At 39.6% G+C, this 18,656-nt stretch overlaps 1 protein-coding gene across 3 annotated transcripts in view; it reads right to left on the bottom strand.

Moving 5' to 3' along the window:
* Positions 1-742: 742 nt before the first annotated feature.
* The window catches only part of LOC106813346 (WD repeat-containing protein mio-like), a 22,136-nt gene continuing 4,222 nt past the window's right edge, over positions 743-18,656 (bottom strand). For 2 of the 3 annotated variants that reach the window (XM_014817474.1, XM_014817472.1), the window contains exons 2-28: positions 16,064-16,208; positions 15,728-15,795; positions 15,386-15,465; positions 15,187-15,236; positions 14,394-14,452; positions 13,919-14,087; positions 13,565-13,666; positions 13,063-13,160; positions 12,436-12,477; positions 12,033-12,088; positions 11,587-11,660; positions 10,657-10,698; positions 10,146-10,264; positions 9,812-9,949; positions 9,409-9,484; positions 8,906-9,107; positions 8,642-8,713; positions 7,734-7,846; positions 6,931-7,127; positions 6,183-6,248; positions 5,867-5,939; positions 5,511-5,646; positions 4,873-4,914; positions 4,118-4,289; positions 2,984-3,098; positions 2,523-2,631; positions 743-2,282 (exon numbers count right to left, since the gene is read on the bottom strand). In XM_014817474.1, coding sequence (XP_014672960.1) covers positions 2,126-2,282; positions 2,523-2,631; positions 2,984-3,098; positions 4,118-4,289; positions 4,873-4,914; positions 5,511-5,646; positions 5,867-5,939; positions 6,183-6,248; positions 6,931-7,127; positions 7,734-7,846; positions 8,642-8,713; positions 8,906-9,107; positions 9,409-9,484; positions 9,812-9,949; positions 10,146-10,264; positions 10,657-10,698; positions 11,587-11,660; positions 12,033-12,088; positions 12,436-12,477; positions 13,063-13,160; positions 13,565-13,666; positions 13,919-14,087; positions 14,394-14,452; positions 15,187-15,236; positions 15,386-15,465; positions 15,728-15,795; positions 16,064-16,166 — 2,730 coding nt within the window. In that variant the 5' untranslated portion in view covers positions 16,167-16,208 and the 3' untranslated portion in view covers positions 743-2,125. Of the gene's footprint in view, positions 2,283-2,522; positions 2,632-2,983; positions 3,099-4,117; positions 4,290-4,872; positions 4,915-5,510; positions 5,647-5,866; positions 5,940-6,182; positions 6,249-6,930; positions 7,128-7,733; positions 7,847-8,641; positions 8,714-8,905; positions 9,108-9,408; positions 9,485-9,811; positions 9,950-10,145; positions 10,265-10,656; positions 10,699-11,586; positions 11,661-12,032; positions 12,089-12,435; positions 12,478-13,062; positions 13,161-13,564; positions 13,667-13,918; positions 14,088-14,393; positions 14,453-15,186; positions 15,237-15,385; positions 15,466-15,727; positions 15,796-16,063; positions 16,209-17,320; positions 17,341-18,656 lie in introns of those variants that run through there. The other variant, XM_014817475.1, reaches the window with a different exon arrangement.

An 18,656-nucleotide genomic window follows, 5' to 3' on the forward strand; every position in this document is an offset into this window, starting at 1 on the left:
CCTCGGTCATTTACCTGCAAAATAAAAATGCAAATACGCAACTTTTTCAGGGTGGCAGCACGGTCGCGGGTGTCATGGCGCCGTTCAAATTTCGTAGCGTTGATGTGTAAATAATTAATTAAGTATCTGGTGACAAATACATGTGGGTATAGACGATTTGTTATACAGTAAGTACAGTTGTATGCAGTAAAATCCTAGAGGCTACTGTCCCTTTAGGTATGGTAGCCCACAACCTTGTAAACTATTAACTAGAACAGTAATAGGAAATTTTATAGAATCCGATATGACTTGTCAACGTGCAGCTTTTACAATATTGTGGGTTTAATACCAGATTTTACTCCTCCCTCGACTACTTCTAGTCATTATTGGCACCTGTAGGCATTTAGTATTACAATGGCAAGGGTATTCCCAGCTTTGTTTTTAAATATGCAGAAAGCATATTATCGTGATTCGAAATTCAAGAGCAGAGTGCAATTTAATTGACGATAGTTGTGTACTACATATTAATTTAGTAATGCAATAGCAATAGCCAATAAGTAGGAACCTTATATCAGCTATCCCCTACATAGAAAATGTTGGTTCATTGGCAGTTAAAAAAAAAATCGTAGATGAAACTATACACATACATGATACCTCTAATGGTTATATAGACATTTAAAATCTCCACATTTGTTACTCATTTAACTTCTAGGAGGTTGTTGATGTATTACAGTTTTTCTTTCTGCAATTTATTTCAGACATGGCACAGTACAACACAGCCATTCAACTTGCCCATCAATGTGGGCACTATTATTAGTGCCACATCGGGCTATATATTTGCTTGGATCGCTAAATGATTGCGTTTTGGGAAACAGTTCCAGACAGTCACCACAAGTGCAGTTTTGACTGTGATAACCTGAAACGTTGCTTGCTTATTTTTACGGTAATTCACAGACATGGGTCATAGCAGCACTATTGGTGTATTGATATATATAGGAACCTTGAAAGCTGTTATATAAAATAAAGTGATGTTTACAGTTCGATCTAGTTCAAGTTAACTGACCGTTAAGCAAATGTTTAAATACAGGCATTCCTGGCAAGAGTAAGTTGGTTTTACTTTTCACCATTTCTGTGTAGGAAGATACCTACACTAATGTTATGTAGTAAGTGAAGCATATGTGTATCCCAAGGCAATCATTGACAATTTTAAGGATAAAGATGTTTTATTACTCTCGTATTTCTAGGATATGGATGCTATATTTATATGTATGATAATAACTGTATGCCAACCCTTACAATGTCATAAATCAGTAATTGCAGATTGCAAGTAATGCAGATTGCAGATTGCAGTAATTGCAGATTGCATGTGAGAACGTATCATCTGTATTTACACGATTATTGAAGCTGAATATAATGCTGCTGCTGCTGCTGTTGTTGTTGTTGCTGCTGCTGCTGCTGCTGCTGCTGCTGCTGTTGTCTACTTGGTCAAGTACATTGTCTAAAATATAACGTAAAAAAAGCATTTTCTTTTTATTATTTTATTTCCAGTATGTTTAACTAGTGGAACAGATCATAACAGTTGATACAGTTATCTATATGTACATAGTAGCTTACCAAAAATTTATCACAAACATCACAATTGTGTGTATTCTTCCATGGTCAACAAGGAAGTTCTAGCTAATGCAAACACATATGTGTAACACACTTTACCTGCTTGTTCTGTTCTCAAACTAGAGCTAGAAAAAGGATTCCATCAATTAATATGCTCCCCATTTTAACTGAATCAACTATCGTTTTTACAACATTTATATCATAACTAGTGGCAGGGACAAATTGCCAACAGTGGCTAATAAACTATAGATATAAAACAAAGAACAGCTCAGAAAATTCATGATATTACATCGATAACACTGATTATGTGTGTGCATGCTTGGAAGCTCTTCAGTTCCTAATCGAAAGTGGATGCTATTAAATAAATTATGAAATCACGTGATTAATGTGGTCGGTGGCATACTCCGTACTCGACACGATGCTTGCATACACATGCTTGATGTTGCTACACAGACTCGAGCAATCCATTTACTATTTCGGGCCATGCAGCGAGCGAACGAAATCTTAAGTCGATGACAGGGCGGAACGGAGGTCGTCATGGAGCGGGGGCAGCACCGCGGCTGGCTACGTCGTCACTGTGGCCTGCGGTCCTGTGCTGGCTTGTGGAGCTGCTGCCTGTACTAGCCTTAGAGACGGTATCGAGTGTCATGCACCGACAGTTGCACCCGGTAACAGGACAGTCTGCGTGCTCGCTGTAGCATCGTCACGAGGAGCGGCGTGTTGAAAGGACCATGCAGAGAGTCAAGACAATAAGAAACGTTAAGAATGACTACGAGCACATTCAGTTGCCATACTGTGTGATTTAGTGTTTGTTTCAAATGCAATCACAAGATTGATAACAATTAGCCACAAGTAACTGTTGATAGTAATTACTAAATATTAGTTTTGATATAGTTGGTGTACTAACAGAGAAGATGTAGCAAGGAATTTACCGGAACCACTCGGTGATGTGATTGGCATGTCCTCCGTGTCTACAGGTCTGGCACCATGTGAACCAGCTGGAAATTGCGATTGGTTTGCCATCCTTCCCAGAGGGCATCACTGCAGTATCATAAAAACCAATGTTTAGAAGACATTATTCCACATGCAACTGCAACCAGTGGCCTCGTTATGGGAATTTAACATACCCTTATTAGTTTATATTCATACAGAATTATATATCAAATATAATCATACTTTATAGTGTTATACTTATGGCTTCTCATACTAGAATATTATTTATAAACAACTCATAAATATGGTAAATTGTATGCTTTTTAATGACTAAAATTACTCTGACATTCATGCTAAAACCGAATAATATACATTTTATTTCCGATCTTCTAAGGCAACATGCTAGTTTCAATTACTGACTACATAAGAATGACAGACAAGATGTTACAAGGTTTCGCACCTTGTAGACGGATTTTCTCAGTCTTCGTTGGACCCATGCCAGAGGCAGTACCCATATTCATCAGACATAGAGCGCAGCGTGGCAGTGGTTTCCTGCAACCTGGGCAACACGTCACCTGGAACACGAGCATAGCCGATACTTGCATCATTGAAATGCCTTACAGTTGCACACATTACAGTTCAGCTGCAAAACATCTAACAACAACACTTTCCTACATAATTTCCATCTTGCAGTTTATCATCCAAAAATTTCTTTCATTGCAATTTACTAGTACACATACTACGTACTACTAGTACATACTACTAGTACACTACTGGTACGTATACTAGTACACATGTATGTTTCCTATTGCTGGGAAAACAAGTTGATTTTCTGCAATTAGCATTAGGTATACTATAAGTGAGACAAATTACGCGTAGATATTTTTATGCTTGCAGTTGTACAATTGTTGACTACTATTCATTTCCCTTCTATCCCCCAATGTCTAGTTCGTTTCTTCACTAGTTACGATCAAAATCAGAGATGTGTATTTACTAATGGAACCTGATGTAGCCTGCGCCTACACTTTTACGATTAAGATGCTGGCATCACCATCCTGTACTTGTACACACGATTTTTCAAGTAAAATAAAGTGACTGCCAAACAATGATGAACGTCATGTCACCAGCGTTTGCTCTCCAATGCTCAGCTTGTTAAGATCCTGCTAGTCCTGTTTCCCTAAACACCGCATAATTTATATAGTATTTCGTCTCCTCTGGTTTTTCAGTTCATTATTATATCCACGCCTCTTGCCCCCCTAGTTTTGACATTCTGTAATGAGCATAGCTTTGCACGAGGTTTATTATCTCTTCTCTGAATGTGCAGACTACCGCACACATGCTTTTTTTAGAATATGTTAGACACTCTTCCTTCTAATGACTCCCTATGGATGAACTACATCTTATCGATCGTCGTCGAAAAACAGACATGGCCAGCGAAACGCACAAACCAAACAGCCTATCCCCAGAAACCATCATCACGCCACGTAACGCCGACGGGTGACAAGAATTTCCGAGAGCACCCGAACGCGTCCATCCAAGCATCGCTCGCTGGGCGTGGGTCACCGGCTCGAGGAATCAGGACACGTGAACGTACTTTCGACTTTGTCGCCGGCGTCCTGGCGGTGTAGTGTAGGTACGGCCGTCGCGGGCCCCTGCCCTGCCCGGTCGTCGAGATCGACTTGCTGCAGAAGTTACAGCAGACGGTGACCTGCTGCGGCGGCCTCGAGCCGGCGTCGCCTTGGAACCAGTGTACGTCGAACAGCGCCCTTGAAAACACGATGGGGATGATTACGAGAAGCCATTTGGTGATGCGGAGACGGGCAATCTTTTGTCGGCGATTACGCAGAGAAATTCGTTAGCTATGAAGCCTCGTTTACAAGTCCGCTGTCTATGTCAGAATGTGGATGCAAGTTGGACATGCAAACGGAGTCGAATGTTTCTTTTAGTTAGGGAAGGGATTCAGCCGTCCAGGCCTCTATGGGGTATCTCAAAAAGTAAATGAAAAGGGACATGATCTGGAATGTCCAACGCACTACACATGCAAAAAAACTATTAACCTGTGTGTGCAGCTGAAGTATTGCTAAATATAATAAAAGTGTAAGCATCGTAAGGTGACCATAAAAACATCCTGCATAGACCCTGTCAATTATCGGTGGGAGCTGGGCTAAATTAAGAGTGCTAAAGAGCACCTAAATGCCAGATCTTGCCCCTTTAAACATAACTTGAGGACCAGCTCGATGACTAAGACGTCACACATGTGAGATGAGGACAAGAGATGTGCCTAGTAATGGTGTGTCGTCAATATCAAGTGCTGCCTTGCCTTGTCACTCAGAAAGCACACGTGCCTACCTTTGATGCCATAGTCGCCACACATCCAGGAGGTCACGATAACTGTGAAAAGCAATACAGATGGTCTCTTTCAGCCTCAGAGATGTATGAAAGTGCCAAGTTGATACTCGCGATGTCATTAGCGATGTAGCAAGTTATATAGACTGGGAGTTACTTAACATGCTTAATGAATAACGTAAACATTTCGGTGCTTTCATAAATACAAGGACCATTTTATGATGTCACAATCCTATGTATATTCTCTGAGGTTAGATTTCACATAAACTGTATAATCATATAACATGAGATTAGATTAATATTATACAAGAGATATAATATAAGATAGATTTATATAAGATATATGTTCTTAATGAGGTGAGGGCCATATAAGCTGTACGTTCACTATGATGTGAGTGTCACATAAACTGTGTTTACTATGAAGTAAGGGCCATGCAAGGTGTATATTCACTACGAGGTGTGGCTTACATAAGCTGTATTTTTGCCATGATGTGAGTGCCACATCAGCTGCATTTCTGTTATGAAGTGAGTGTTATATCAGTTGTATGTTCACCATCAGGTATGGCCCGCTGCAGCACAGTCGTAATGCGGTAAAAGTTTGCATGGGCTGGTAACGATGGCTTCACATGCAGAGAGTTTACCTTTCGGCCCACTGCTTCACACTCACGTCCTTCATGACGTCAGGGGTCGCGTGCGCCATGATGAAGCACGTCGACTGGACGTCACTCGTCAGATCGACGTATCTCTGCAGCAGCTCCAAGCCCTCCCTGGTGAGGCCTGCACATGCACGGGACTCAGTTAGTTAAACAAAGGACTTGAGTATAATTACTCAGTGATGTGCGTCCTCCATAGTATTCACTGCTGCGTAAGGAGAGCAGCTCATTTGTGACTACTGCCGCACATCTATTAACACTGACATTTAATAATAAATGTATCTATGTACGATAAATACCGCACAATTGTGCTACTATGATGGTATAAGTTGAGGCACACCTACCTGTCAGTAGAATTCCATCCAAGTTTCCATCATCTGCCATCTGCACTGTCAATTTCTCTACATAGTCCATCATCTACCAGAAAGCAACAATTCATCAACAAACTCAATACTACAGTACTATAATTCTCCATCTACATTCATTATGTTATTCTTTTAATATTAGTATATTAATTATATTATATTTTATATTTATTATAATTATAATTATAATTTATTATAATTACTTCATTTTCTGATTTCAATTAATTCAAGGAACGAAGGAAACCTAACTAACACTATTTATCGGATTAATATAATCAATGTAAAATACTAATACCTTTGCATCTGATAAGTACATTGCCGCTATGGCCACGCGATCCTGTATGGCAATTCCTGTCTCGCTCTGCAAACAATAGAACTTCCCATTGAAAACCACACATCGCAACATTGCCAAATAACATTTAGTTAACTAGGCATGTATGACAGGCACAACAAATTTATCGGCATTACGTTTAGTTCCAGATTTTTGCCTAGACAGTATAACTTACGGTGTTATGAAGCAAGTTATTGATGGTGTTTTTGTCGTTAGAGAGCTACCACAGCTGTCATCAATGCGAATTCAATGAGGTTACCACCATTAACTGATCCCGACCGTCTAGACGCAATTAAAGAGTCACATACCGTCAGGTTGTGTGGGCACTTGGCCATCCCTACTTATTTTAACTATTAATTTTTCTAGACAAGCACATCACACACACACTTCAAATAATGATTTATATGGATTTTAGTGCAATTTGTGCTAAGTTAGTTCCATATTGGGGAGACCTCTACGGAACCGACCATGATGAGCTTGAAGCAATGCTGTTTACCGTTGGGCAATGCACAGCAAAGGGTATTGCACAACACATTACCCATCTCCTCCACTGCAAACCAAATTTTTTCGGATAGCAACTTATTAAACAAAGATTTTGACACGTATTTCAGACAGCACAAAATATCAGAAAATTTTAACTGCCTGTGTCAATGCACACGCACGCACTCACGTGCACGTGTGCTTACACACTCACGCATGCATGCACACTCACCAGGACCTCTTCGTAGGCATCGTCGCACGTGAGGAAGGCGAACATGGCTCGCAAGTAGGAGCTAGACAGCTGAGTCCTCAGCTCACTGCACATCTCTCTCCACAGCGTCTTCTTCTCCTCCGTGAAACCCGACAGCGCCATGGCAACCACGTTCAGGTTTATGTCGCCTCCTAAAAGATTGGATGCCGTTTCACCAGCTTCCGAACACAAGCATTTTTACGTTAGCAGACCTTAGATGCTGTCTGGAAGATTACTACACGTTATTCACGAATGAGAAATACTACGAGAAACACTTCGAACCATCGAATCTTCAGCGGCATTGTGCTATGTGGAGCCTTTGGGTTTGACAACATTTCCTGTATGAGCTTGTCATCCGTCATCGCTGCGCACTCGGGAGACAAGCTGGTTATCAATGTTAGGGTTAGAGGAAGATTAGGAAGATATAATACTGGACTGAGAGAGGGCATTAATCCAGTGCCATGAAAATGTTGTGTGGAAGTTTGTGAATGCCATGACTCCCTCGATATTTAGGCATTCAAATAAGCATAATGTTGTAAATTTTAAAGTTTTTTATTACTTAGAAGAATTGAAATAGCCAAAAATTAATTATTTCTGCATAATTTAGAGATGATTAGTCAAATATTACCATAGTTCACAGAAACTGTTCATGAAATGTATGTAATTATTGATGTATACATGGTGTGCCAATGGGCTGTCACTATTAGGAGTCACAGTTTCATCGATTAGAACGTCACACTCAATGCTTTGCCCCTATCAGGTGGTGCCGCAATCTCTTCTGTTACCTTTTCCGTCCTTTGGCGTCGAGCCCTTGTGGAGAATCTCGATGGCCTTGCGTATCTTGAGGTTAAAAAGTGCAATCGCGGCCGCTCTCTCGTAGAAGCCATCACTCTGCAGCCTGCAGTGCAAATCAGGGTTCATAGTAGTAAGACACATGTTGAAATAAGGACTTATAATACCCTTTCTGGAGGCCAAAATAAGACTTTTTTACGCGATTTCTGATAGATCACCGACTATTAAAGTACACTAATAATATTTATATGTACACAATTGCAGAGCCGTTTCGCCGAAATTCAACACAGAAAATGTTGAAAATGGTCCTTCGGCAAAAAATAAGGACTATTAAGTACTTTTCTAAGATTTCACCAAAAATAAGTACTAATAAGAGCCCTTATTTTATTTTTGGCAAAATAAGTACTTATAAGACTTTGGAAGACCCGCTACGAACCCTGGCAAATGCCGATGTCAGGTACGATTCGACACACATGCGATACAATATACACGTTCACCATATACGATATGATACATACACACACATTCACGAATCACATACAGTAAGATATATACAGTACATGTGTAACAATATATATAATAAGATACATACGATACACATGTGAAACGATATATACAATACACACACGATACACACGTAATACAATATATACGATACAAACACAATACACATTCACATACAATTTACAATACATTTTGATGTCAAGTCATCACGTATAGCAATGTAAAGTGACAAGACTAGCCGCTGCTCTGTAGTATTTATGAATGTAAGGGTCCGATCTGTGAAAGTTGAGGCAAGTTTAGATTCTTAGTGTCTACATTGCATTATGTACAGAAAAACATCCCTAGCTACGTACTCCATTCTTCTAGAAGTCGTTCTTCGTTCAATGCAGCTACGTACCTGTCTAAGAAATCATTGAATGTTGAATTGTCTTTCTCGAAGCCCCAGCCACACAGCATCAATGCCATCTCCCTGAAACGGAGACAAGTATCAATTATTTTACTGAAGTTTATTGAGTTACAATATAAACGATGCAACTAGACGTCTCTAGATGATGTGCTAGTCACCAATTTCGAGGCTTAGACACCTACCAGGAGACACCACCACGCAGTGCCCCCTGTATGCAGCTTATGGACGACCGCTAACTTTACAAGAACGCCTCACCTGCACTCGTTCCGGTACACCTGCTGCTGAATACTCTGCTGCCGCTCCATTCCCACCCAGGGTACGATGTGCACATCGCTCTTGGTGGAAAAGCCTGATGGCATCAGCTCTCCCTTCAGGATCGCCAGGACGCCCTGCAGCTTGTAGTTCGCAAAGCGCGAGTTTATCCTCTGCTTGCCCTCCTCCTTCAGACTCTTGGCTAGTGTCATGCCATCAAGGATATTGTCTTATCGTGAAATGATCTGGTTAAGTCCAGATTAATGCTAAACCTTGTCCGACCTCGATTTTGTTAAAAACTCAATGGTTACATTGATCATGTGCGTTCGTATTGTTTTTCTAAACAAATAGTTAATCACGTTACTTTACAAAGATGTGTTTTTCTAAGAAATGTTTTCAATATTTTCTCTTATATTGTATGTGAAAATACTTTTCTAGTACAATTACTATGCCGAGCAATTAAATGGTGCACGAAATAGTTTCATAGTTTAGCAAGAAATGGATATGATCAAGCCATGACCACACATTTTTCAATCCAGCATCATCACCACACAGAAGGCCATTCTCCCACACCTGCTCTACCTAAAAATTGAAAATTGAAAGTTATTTTTTTAATCAATGGAAACAATGATTCAGAACTGCGGTAACACACTACCAGTTTTCTGACAGTAAATGAACTTCCCATACATAAGTTAATCTGAACCAGTTTCCCGATGATTATTCTGATTACATGATTACAATTATTATTATCCACAGTATATTCTACTGAATTGCCTATACTATATTAACTACCCACCCACTAATAGTATTAAACTTCATTCTAATGCCAATTATATTACACACCCTACAATAGTAGACACCTAGAAGAGTTCCTTGCATCATGAACAGGTCACCACCTGCACTGCCTACCTTTAGTCCGTAGCCACTGAGCGCTCGTTGTTTCATTTTTGTCGAAATGTCATCTCTGACATGTTCCTCTGACTCTTCGTCATACTGGAGCAGCTTGCGTCCACAAGCCCAGACGATGTTGGAATATGGCGACCAATTCTGCAATCGAAGCAAGTGTCTACTCTCCCCCATTCTGAGCATACACAGAAGCGTAAAAAAGGCATGGTGTTAGAAATCCGGGTGGGTGCGTGTGTGTGGCGGTTATACGGCAAATGAATCATGCCTCACTTCGATGTGAGTAGCTCGAAATAACATCTCAAGCGTTTCTAAAAAACTGTGATGAATTTTCGCATACCAGAGTGATCCGTTCAAAGACAACCGTGTCTTTAATGGTGCCAGATGGTGTGGCAGATAGCAGCCTGTTTTCGTGAGTTGGATGCCAAGCAAATGATGCAACTGCGTGCTGACCATATGCTGCAACGCAAATGATCTCGGAGTCGTTAGACAGTTCAATTCGACCCAGGATGTGTCAGATATGCAGAGATGTAGACCTGCATGCAGGGTCGTAGCTAGACCAATGTAGATGCTAATACATTGTAAATATAGCAAATGACGAACTGTGTTAGGTAAACTGCCCAGATCACAAACTGTGCCAGGCCTTGCCACCCAAGGCAAAATGGTATTGCTTACGTGCAATGCTCAATGATCAAAATCAAGTGATCGAACAAACATACTAATGCAACAGATATTGCAGATACAAAAAACAAATGATTTCATATAGAGGATTGAGCAGATGCAAGATTCGCTAAGATGTGAGCTGACCAGGTAGAATAAGAAACTTTGGCAATTATTTTGCAATTACTTACGTTGTACAAGTCTTTCGACAATTGCTGGTTCTACCTCATCTCCTGTGACAAGTAACACAGAAATGCTGTCAAATATCACAAATAAATGAAGATATACATAATATATATTATATATATATGAAAAATATTTCTGAAGCATCTAAGACTGGCTTGGCTTACAAGACTATGACACATTAATGAGTTGAAGCTCGACACATGAGTTAAGCTTGACACATTAATGAGTTGAAGGCTACAACTTAACTGCACGATATATAGAGAAACCGACACGAACTTCTAATTATGCGAAAACTTTATATCGTTAGTACCCATCTACACAGTAATCTTGCAAGAGCAGGAAGCACGTGTCCTTTAATTTGTTTTTGTTTTTAGTATGGAACTGAGCTAGCCTCGATGTAGAGACGAGTCGAACGAGTTATTTTTCATACGATGGCGGTCAATATAAGCAGACAATGTAAAACTGGAAAGCACATATCATCGACGATGATATCGCGCTTGTAAAAAAAACTATACGCGCTGATGAAATATGTCGTTTTAATATGTTAAATTTTAATCTGCGCTTTTTCATATAACTCTGGTTACCGCCACCCCGTTTACATTAAAATCAGGATTGACAGACTCCTGTTAAAATGTTATATTCACAATTTAACCAAGTGGTTACGCCATATCCCGTCGAGAGGTGTTTTGGACAAATTTCTGTGTGGCGGCTGAGAATATGAGCGAGGCGGCCCACCTCGCTTCTGTCAATTCAGGGGAAACACTGTACGGAAATACACTATGCAATATACACTGCTTTATAAGCATGTGCGACCGACACAAATTGGATAAGTAGTGTCATAAAGAACAATCATCAAAGATGAACACCTTGCTAATTCCTAAGTAGCCTTTGACATTCTCACAGAAACCTGGTATAAACTTTTTCTGCACACTTACCTATCGTAACATGCTGTATGTCATAGAGTTTAACTACCGAGCTGTCTTTGGAAATGGTGGCAAGAAGTCCCATCCTAAAACATAGTGGCAAAAGCATATTAGAAATCTATCTACTATCCTACAGAAAATACCATCGAATCATTGAGGCTTGTGCTGCCTTGCTGAGATACAAATTAATGTCAATTCTATACTAATCACTACAATTATACTAAGCGACTGAACATGTAACAGTGAGATTTAACCAACCAGATCAACAACTCCTTTTTCGCCTCATCACTGTATCCACAAATTGTCTGATTGAATTGACTGCTTCTCACAGGTAGCCTTTTGTAAAGACATGCTGCTATTTGATGCTGCACAGTCACATTTTACCAGAGAACAGCATACGATAAGTGACGCATATGAATTAATACATTGCTACAGCGACTATTATTGTTTTTATGTACCTTGTAGGACTCCAAGACATTCTAGTGATTGACCTATTCTCCGTCAATGAAAGAACGTGATCTGACACAAGTCAAGGGAATTTATAACACAGACAGCTTGCTAATTTGCAAATAAGATTCAAATACTGTGTGCTGTCAGCTTAAAGATGTAAGATAAGCTGATAAATTGAATGATCTAACATATATTGGTAAACTATCAAAATGGGTTGAAAGGTTTGAAATCTAACACCAGATATTTGCGAGATCATAAAAAGTACTGAAAAATGTGACGAAGTACAAACATATACAAACAACTAGATATCTTAATCGTCAGTTGGGGTTTTACAGTGTTCACACTTCTTTACTTTGTCATGAAACCTATACTAACTAACTGATGGTAATACAATAACTATAGAAAGGATATTGGTTTGTCAAAGTTCCGAGTGTCCCATATTGCAACTTGAGTCTACAAACAAAAATAAAATTTACGATGGCAATCCATTTTCTGCAAATAGTAAGACGATGACATTTCCTGTTTTCATTATCAAGTTTGAACAATCTATTACTTATGGACATACTAACTTTGCATATCACAAAAAGTTTGAATTTGGCATGTTCTTTCATTATAATCTATTGACATAATCTATACCTATTGGCACATCAAGGAATTTTTCATTTTGTGTAAGACAGTTAATTACATCTTACATTTAACAAAGTAATCAAAACAATAGATATTGCTGACAAACAAGGTTCATCTAAGAATCCATTGGACAACGTCTGAAAAAAAACTTTGCCCTTTGCCCACTGACCTACGTATTCGAAACTTTACTGGCAACTTTTCCGTCTCAAAACACCGAAATCAATGAAGGCTGCTGATCACATTCACCCTCTCTACATTCACCCTCTCTACATTCACCCTCTCTACATTCACCCTCTCTACATTCACCCTCTCTACATTCACCCTCTCTACATTCACCCTCTCTACATTATATGAAAACGCTTGAAAGGACTACACACTCTGGAAAGATTACTATAACACTTCCTTACTCACATCAACGTAGGAAGCAATGCGGAAGCAGTTATATGGATCAACAGCAACTCCGTAGACAGCCTTGGTGAGCGTTGTATTCATGTGCGCTCTCCCTGTGTCTAAGGGAACGTCATTACATGCATTTGAGCTTGTTCACTTTGCAAGAAATGTTAGAGGTTGACCAACATGCTCTACAGTGCAGTTGTTCTAACTGCGCTCTGTTGATTGACATGTCGTCCACACTGATCTGTATTTATAACTAAGAGATTACTTATTGTTATTATTATTACTACTATTACTTCTACTACTACTACTACCACTACCACTATTATTATTATTATTATTATTATTATTATTATTATTATTATTATTATTATTGAATAAACTACCAACATATCAAAGTATCAACCAATTGTAAATATTCTTTAACCTATGTATTAAACCATTTTGCCATAACCCTTAATGTGCATCACGACATATATCAAATACATAATCACATCACCTTGTTGCATTACACATTTACCTCTCAGATCAAAGATTCGGATATGTTTGTTGTTCATTCCAGCAAGCAGCGTTTTAGGATCATGTTTGAACCAACTCAGAGACAACACTGTCTCCGATAGACCTACAATAAGTCAAACAGCCCAATGCAGTGAATTTTCATGGCAATACTCATTTATATTAGATAGTAAAATTATATCAGTGTTACTTTCAAACAATTTCTCAATCATTCCTTAATTGCACTTTAAAAGTTACTTAAACTCGATTTTTATCACTAAAATACTTTTAACATTTTCAATAATTCTCTCTCTCCTCCCTCTGTGTGCAGAGTGCGGATGTGTGACACTGCAATTTTGGCTGCCAGCCTGCCACCTACCCAACTCGTGCATGGGCTTGCTAACCATTCCTGATGACGTATCAGCGCTGTTGCCGAGTATGTGGCCGCGTCTCTCCGGAGTTGCCATCAGATCCACGAAGGGTGTGGCAAGTACATCCCACACCAGAATGCAGTGATCCGCTCGATATTTCTCCATGCCAGCTGCCAGCTACAGAACAAATAGTCCCACCTCACGACAAGTGCAAGGTTACTCGACTTATATGGTTCTGCAGGGATCCATTTCGTGTAACACTCCTGGTAGACCAAACACTATATGTTGTAACAGCAATATTAGCACAGGTTACAATCTCAATATGCCTATGAACAGCATACAATAAACACCCACCATGCACCAACATGACTTAGTTTTGATACCTTAATTAGATACTACCTGGTAACTAGATACTTACAAATATTATGCATAATAGAAATCGTTACACCTTATAAAGCTATTTCCCAATAACAAATCACTCACCAGATTTGTATGGCATGGGTCCCAAGCAAGCATGTTGCACTGCCGTGCATGACGTGGTACTGAAATGTCAAAAATATTAATCTTGTGTACAAAAATTTGTTCGTAATGTTCTCGTTTTAATTATCAAACGTACTTACTATGACAGTCCAAAGGGGAATCAGAAATTCTTCACCTTTTGGTGACACGTTTACACAGTGGTGAGAAATGAACCATAAATGTGCTAATAATTAGGGCTGTAACGATCCACCGAAATAGAATCGGATCGCGATTCTCTTCCCTCGATCCGATCCTCGATATTTTCCCCCGTATTTTCGATTCCACTTCGATACCACTTTTTTCCTCCAATAGATGGCGACACTACGCTATATACTGTGGAGTGTTACTCACCAATTTTACTCAGCGACTGTGCAGTGTATATATACCATAGAGATGTATAAATAGTATACATCTCTATGATATATACTCTCTAGACTCTCTAGTCTATTCACCATTTAGTATTCATTGGCAATTTCTAATAATTTCTTATTGCAAAATAATGAAAATATAAAAAATAAGATAACATTTCAATATTTTGGGAAGCGAATCGAAAGAATCGAATCGAGAGGCTAATATCGAGAACCGGATCGAATCAAGAGGCTTGTGTATCGTTACAGCCCTACTAATAATGCATTGTCTATAAGCTGATTTCATACACTTCCCAAATTCTGCTGAAAAGATCTAGCTTCTTTAGCACATGGCCGGGCACCTGCTTTTCCTTTTCTTAAACCAATAAACACATGTCATAAGAACTCACTAAACTCTTTTCCAGTCAGCTCTCTCGGATCTTTACTTCCCTGGCACAAGCTAAAATAAAACATAAAGCACTAGTCAATGCTTGCACTATATGCAATACGACTCTCACACATACATTCTTGAACATAATTGATTGAATACATTTGCTTTTAAACTGACTGTCACTAACAGTAACTTGCTCCTCAGAAATTGACACAAACCTTGTGAGGACCACCCGGCCATTAGCTTGTCCAACTGCGATTAAATGATCTGGCTCTGACTGAGGGTACCAAGCCACACACTGTGAAAATTAGACATCCTTTTTTTAGCCAAAAAAACACATGTCAACGTAAAGGTTTTCATGGCATCCTATATAAAGTCCAGGAGGTGAAACACATGCAACAATACCATGAATACACTAGACATTTTGTAGAATATATCTCATGATATATTGTCTAGGGGATTGAATCACACTCTTATGAAGCGATACAATAAATAAATGTGAGTGCAAATTATCTTTTTAACTATATAGAAAAAATACCCAAGGCATAAATTCTACTTACTTTTAAATATTGTTGATCTGAGTTCACCGCTAATAGAGTAGCAGCAGTGTTTGGTGATAACCTTTGAGCTGAAGGTTAAAATAAATTCTCTCTTAGCTTTAAACTCAAAATTAATTCATTCTCCTCGTGCAATCAAATATCCAAAAGAATTTTTGTCTGGCCTCCAAGATTATTGTCATAATACAATTCTGATACGTCTCATTTTCCCCCTTTTTATGTGGTCTGTCTCTTCTTTGACCCAGTAGCTGGCTTGCCATGCTGAATGGAGTACACACTACACAGAATGGAGTTAACTACACATTTGAATTTGTGTCAGTCTATGAAGGCGACTCTTACTCTGCTGTGTGTCTTCTTTCCATGGTTCCACTTTATATAGGCTCAACTCAGAACTAAATGTGAGGAACTTGTCCTCGTGGTTTGGAGACCACAGAATCTCCATGCTTGATTAATGTTCTGCTAGGTCCAGGTAACCATGAATATTCTGAAAATAGAAGATATTATTATTGTCTTGGTGCATAGGGCCATAGGACACACATAAATTACAGCAGTGCATAGGATCTGACATTTTAACATGAGCTATTAATACATGTGACACTTACCACTAAACAACAGTATCTCAACCCGAACGAAATAGCATTAGCATATGTCATACAGGCAAACAAGACAAAACTCAAATGTATAATCACAAGAATTTGATCATTGATAAGACTGTGTCTGAATCAGGCATCTGCTTCCAATGCATAAATTGCATTACTCTGGCTCTTAGCTCACATGCAAATTCTTTGGTAAAACGTGCATATGTTAGGAAAAACACCTTTGATGGTCTATAATTGCAACTAATAGACTGATGGCACTCCTATGACACTGAAATAGATTACTTTTAAAAGTACATCTTAACAAACTCCATAGATTAGCAAACAGAAACAATCTCCCAAATTTTTCATCAATAAGTTCTGATTCTGGCCAACTGTTTCTGTAACAGAACATTGAACAATTGGGAAATGGCCAGGTAATTCTGGCCAGTGCCAACTTCCATTACACTGGTAATATGAATTCTGTATATTATGTGAGTGCCTAATGTCGTACAACATAAGCCATAATATCAGGAGAATACAACAGGCATAAAAGTAGTTGGCATACATGTTATGATCATGATTTACCATTTTGCCTCTTTCTTTATCAACTATTTCACTCTAATTTAACTAAGTTATGATTAACAAAAATTTAATATGTTTAATGCACCATTGGGTATTATTAAGTATATATACAAAACCAGAAAATAACCACCTTTCATATACGTTCTAGATCATGATATCATAAGCATTAAAATAGGCATACGTAACAAAAGCAAATTCAGTATCCCTTAGTATTATTTGGATTTCAAGTTGCACACGTTCGAGTACTCATATGTAGGTTGATTATGCGCCGGCATTGTTGTTATGTATTGTTAGCAGTATTGTTGCTATTATGATGTACACATAAAATAAGCCACACATTGGTAAGAGCTGCTTTGATTTACATTTATGTTTTGTACAATTACCAGGGTTCGAATCAACCAGTCATTTATTGTCAGTGGTAGACTATAAATCGTACCTTCAATAATTGCATAGACATGTCCTACCTGTAGTCCTGTACCTAGGTAACCCTTCACTCTGCAATAGGGCTATAATGCAAAACATAAAAGAACACACTGGGGAACTTTTGCATCATGGAAGTAGTTGAAGTAGTACGTATATTTTGTGTTACTGACCAGGTCCTCTACATTCCCCACTGCATTCTTTCGTACATTGCTGTATAGCCCTGCTAAAGAGTGAGAAATTACACAGTCACAGTGCATAGCTACACACACACGCGTGCGTACACACAGGGCACACACACACGCACGCACGCATACACACATGCGCGGGCACACACACGCGTGCGCGAACACGCCACACACACACAAACACGCACGCACGCACACAGTTGTGCGGCATACGTATGCCGTATGGTCCTTTGCCTGGTATTATTAATTTATCATTTTTATATGGACAAAACACACGATTCGCCCAACACACCACGAAATAATTAAAAGTGTTTACAGTAAGTAATACTAAATTAGTAAATAGTAATACTACTAATTACTATTTCTAATAGTAATACTAATACAATTAGTATTACTAGTCTATTATTACTAGTAGTAGTATTACTATTAGTATTAGTAATAATAATACTACTACTAGTAGTAGTACTGTACCGCGTATTTGACGCTCGCCCGAAACTGGACGCTCCTAAGTGCGCATGCGCGCAGGCGCCTCTTGTTTTGCACGGGCGCACACAGCGCATGCGCAATATGCACAGTAGTCTATGCGCAATATGCGCAATATGCGCAGTAGTCTTTACGAGCGTCCAAATACGCCGGTACACCGGCGTATTTGGACGCTCGCCCGAAACTGGACGCTCATAAACTCTACTCCTGATAATGTTAATAATAATGTGAGGAGGAGGAGGAGGAGAGGAGGAGGAGGAGGAGGAGGAGGAGAAGGTGTTGGAGTAGGGAGGAGGAGGAGGAGGAGGAGGAGGAGGAGGAGGGAGGAGGAGGAGAAAGAGGAGAAGGTGTTTGAGTAGGGAGGAGGAGGAGGTGTTTGAGTAGGGAGGAGGAGGAGGAGGAGGAGGAGGGGAGGAGGGGAGGAGGAGGAAGAGGAGGAGGGAAGGTTGTTGAGTGGGGGAGAGGAGGAGGAGGTGTTTGAGTAGGGAGGAGGAGGAGGAGGGGAGGAGGAGGAGGAGGAGGAGGAGGAGGAGAAGGTGTTGGAGTAGGGAGGAGGAGGAGGAGGGGCAGGAGGAGCGGAGAGGTTCCTACCCAACACCTCCTCCTCCTCCTCCTCCTCCCTACCCAACCCCTCCTCCTCCTCCTCCTACTCCAACAACTTCTGCCCCTCCTCCTCCTGCT

This window comes from Priapulus caudatus, unplaced genomic scaffold (genome assembly GCF_000485595.1).
Source record: "Priapulus caudatus unplaced genomic scaffold, Priapulus_caudatus-5.0.1 Scaffold758, whole genome shotgun sequence".
NCBI lineage: Eukaryota > Metazoa > Priapulida > Priapulimorpha > Priapulimorphida > Priapulidae > Priapulus > Priapulus caudatus.